Here is a 3,797-nt window from a genome sequence, read left to right on the forward strand (position 1 = left end):
CAGTGCTCTCGGTCGGGTGCTACGTGGCACGAGAGAGCGGGTGGATGAGTGAGTGAGTGGGTGGCGGCTGAACAGAGCCGAGAACCCTCTATAAGGGGGACAAAGATGGGTGGAAGACTCTCTCTTTCTCTCGTTCTCTTTCTCTCTTGTTCTCGATAGTGCGAGAGCAGAAGAAACTGGGAGAGCGAACTCGAGGGAAGGAAGGAGGAGGGTTAGAGAGAAGGGGGAAGAGGGACAAAATGCTCGCTCGTTTGCAAGACAAAGAACCCGAGCCATACGAACTCGTAGTCGTGCATAAACGCTATCAACCCCATCTACATATCCCAGGGACGTGGGTGAGCAAGAGGAGGGTGGCGAGCCCGAGGTAGGCCCGAGGCAGAAGGAGAGGAGAGAAAGATAGCGCGCGCGCAAACACGTCCAGAATCTCCACCTCGGTTTAACGTGTATTTCTCTCGAATTTCTTCTTCTTATTCTTATTCTATCTTGCGTGCGCAACCTAACCTATTATTCGACAGAGAGAAAGAGATGACGAATTCGAATCGTTCTCTTTTCCCAATTTTTATTTCCCCGATCGAGACTCAGAGGGACGTATTACAAGAATAATAATGAACTCGGTGAGCGTTGTCGAAATTGACGACGATCCTTCTGGCATAATAAAAAAAAAAAACGAAGAGTTCCAAGAATATATATATATATCTTGTAAAATATGTGAAGGAACGCGAAACTTCTACTCGACTAAAAATATCAAGAGATTCTCAACGAGAATTAATGCGAAACCACGAACCGCTTCAAAACCGATTCCCTCGCACTCGACCTGATCCCGGCTACCCAAAAAGAAGAAGAAGAAGAAGAAGAAGAAGAAAAATGTCACCAAAAAAAGAAATCACATGTTCGTACATAAAAAGTGGAACAAAGAAGCATCCTGAAAACCATCGCCGCGTCGACAAGATACATCGGTCATCGACTGCTAATCCACATTGGCTGGCGAGTTGATGGCGAGGGTTTCCCCAAAGAGGCAGGGGAGGCGGTCTCGGGGGCGGGTGCAACGAGGGTAGGAAGAAGAGAAGCTGTAGAAATAGAGAGGCGGGTTGAAACCCCCTTGACCCGCCAGAGGGAGGCTGCATGCCTGGCTGATTAGCCTAATGGTGAGTCCTCCTCTTATTCTCCTACTTGACGCCAGTTCGCGAGCCTCTCTTCTCTCTCTCTTATCCCACCACCACTTCCGCATCAATCTCTCTCGCTCTCTCACGTTCCCTCTTTGTTACCCTCGCTCTATCCTCCCCTCTGGGGACGCTCGGTTCCCTCTTCTCTGTATCTCCCTCAGCGTTCGAGCCTCGACATCGACGGCGAACCCTTGACTCGATAAGAAATATTCCTTCAATTAGAGGACCCCGTAGGAATATCAATGTTTGCACGGCTGCCAACAATCGGCCACGCGGAGACAGAGGCGAGTTTTAATTTGCCTCGAGTGCAAAAGAGGACTCGAGAGAAAGAGAGAGAAAAATTCTTGGGACAAATTTTCTCAAAATATTTCGATCTTTTTTATCCGATGGATCATTGTTTTTCTTTTTTTTTCGAGAGGGGCATTTAACCGAGACGTTTTTATTTCGTGTAAAAAAGATGGTGTCAAGGATGACGCGAGAGAGAAATTTTTCTTTCTTTTATTTAAAATTCTTAAGTTTTATTTCTTTTTTTTAAATTACGATCGGGATTGTTGCGCGTTGACATCTGAGCTGACGAGTTACTTTTTTTTTTTTTTTATATAAAGATGTCGCTTCCTTGGAATTCTTAGGTTTTATTTTTAGTTAAATTATAATTGGAATCGTTACACGGAATCATGTTCCTTTGACAAATTTTTATCGTTGAACAAAGACAATGGGTTTAGTGATACGTGAGCGAAAGAAAGAAATTTATCATTTTATATTTATGATGATTGTCTTTTTTACCGCGAACAATGATTCGTCATTATATATTCCAGTGTAGAATATTTCAGTATTTAATAGAAATTGAATTTTTTTTTCATATTCGAGTAATTCCATTCTCGAGAAAATATGAATGAAGGATTGAGCTTTGAATCATTCCACACATTGATTACTGTTGATCGAGACCAGCCACAGTGAAAACCTGTTTATATTGTTCGCATATCACAGGAATGATGTTAATATTTGCATGGATCGATACAGTGAAATAATACGCGAAGTGTTGCCGCGAACCAGACCGTTGCGTTGCTCTATTACAGGGATGAGAGAAGTATTCCATCAATTACAATTTGAGAGGGTTGTCAATATTTGTGCCAACACTAACGATTTAACTTCGTGAAAGAATTATTGATTTAACCGATAGGATCCGTTGTGTATATTTTGCGGAAAGTTGAAGGCCAGTTTAAGGCTAATTTTCAAGATCAATAGAAAAATAGAAACATAGAAAAGTCAACACTCGCTCTCGATATTTATAAATAAGATACAACAATTTGATTAATTTTTCTAATGCTTCAAATTTACTTTCAGTATCGTGATTTATCGTACAATTACTGAAGTTTAAAGAATCAGAGATCCAAAGAGAGCCAATTCTTAATTAATCGTTTATGGAAAAGAAATCGTTATTGTTTCAACAGTAAAATACTTTACAACATTAATATATTCCGATACTCGTCCTTTCCAACTATATCACTTTTAAATTATTTTCCCAATGCATTAAAATTGACTTATTTAACACTAAAACTACTACTACTAAATAAATATTTAAATATTCAGTAAGTAATTGTATATTATGCTTCTCAATAGAAAGTCAATATAGATAATTTTAGTGTTAATTTTTTCCCAATAGAGCAACTTTTATAAAATTTCTATTCTCCTTCATCGAATCCGAATATTTTTGGTACTCACCTGCCGCTGCGGCTGCTTTACCCGCATCCAGCGTCCCGTACGGTGGAATTCCCATATGAGCAGGCGGTGGTTGAGTCAGGTGGTCCCCATTGGGGCAAAAGAAGGGCAAACCGCTCGGATGGGTCCCCGCCAGGCCCATCTTGCTCGCCTATAAATCAAACAGAGGGAGAGATGGAAACATTTAATACGAAACACGTCGTGAAATCGCGTAACAAGTATGGATATAATAATATATGTATCCTGCGCCGTTTTCGACGCGGTATATGGGCACGATAGAAAGCGTATATAGCATCGCGTGTCAGCGTTGCATTATCGTTATCGAGTAATTAATTAATGCCGTGTTGATTAATGCTTCGTTAATGCAGCCAGGTAATTAGCAGTCCGCCCGGGGATATCAATTAATTAATTGATGCCCCCGGAAGCATCGACAGGTGTTTGCGTGAGACGATATATGTAAATTGATTTTTCTTTTCACCGTATCCCTATCGTTTGATCGATGATGCGTCGTCGTTTCGAACACCACGAACGTCTTCTTCGTTCAATCGAATTTCGAAACTTAAAGATATCACAATGTTATCGAAGGAGAGGAGCGTTCTAGTTCGAAAACTATATATATATATATATTGAGAGAAAAGAAGAAAAGATCTAATAACAAATAAATTGGACAAAGAAATACACCCATTGATTGATCAAGTGGCGGCTATAGTTATCCTTTTGATCAACAAGCCAGGTATCGAGAAACCATCCCATTTATCGGTGTCCTACACCACCAACAGGCTGTTTTAACGATCGGACAAAGGTAGTATCCGATTCTTTGATCGGCCCCGTCGAGTACCATTTCCGTTCCTCCCTATTTAACATAGACATTAGCATCCCTGTTCTCGTCCTCGAACAGCGCTCGTCCCGTTGGAC

At 41.1% G+C, this 3,797-nt stretch overlaps 1 protein-coding gene across 2 annotated transcripts in view; it reads right to left on the minus strand.

Annotated features, from left to right (window-relative positions):
* LOC102673651 (protein pangolin, isoforms A/H/I/S-like) overlaps positions 1-3,067 on the minus strand; it is a 33,712-nt gene extending 30,645 nt beyond the window's left edge. For both annotated transcript variants that reach the window (XM_031510877.1, XM_031510876.1), the window contains exon 1: positions 2,886-3,067. In XM_031510877.1, coding sequence (XP_031366737.1) covers positions 2,886-3,024 — 139 coding nt within the window. In that variant the 5' untranslated portion in view covers positions 3,025-3,067. The remainder of the gene's footprint in view (positions 1-2,885) is intronic.
* Between the last annotated feature and the right edge of the window lie 730 nt (positions 3,068-3,797).

This window comes from Apis dorsata, unplaced genomic scaffold, assembly GCF_000469605.1.
Source record: "Apis dorsata unplaced genomic scaffold, Apis dorsata 1.3 scaffold_267, whole genome shotgun sequence".
NCBI classification, from domain to species: Eukaryota; Metazoa; Arthropoda; class Insecta; order Hymenoptera; family Apidae; genus Apis; species Apis dorsata.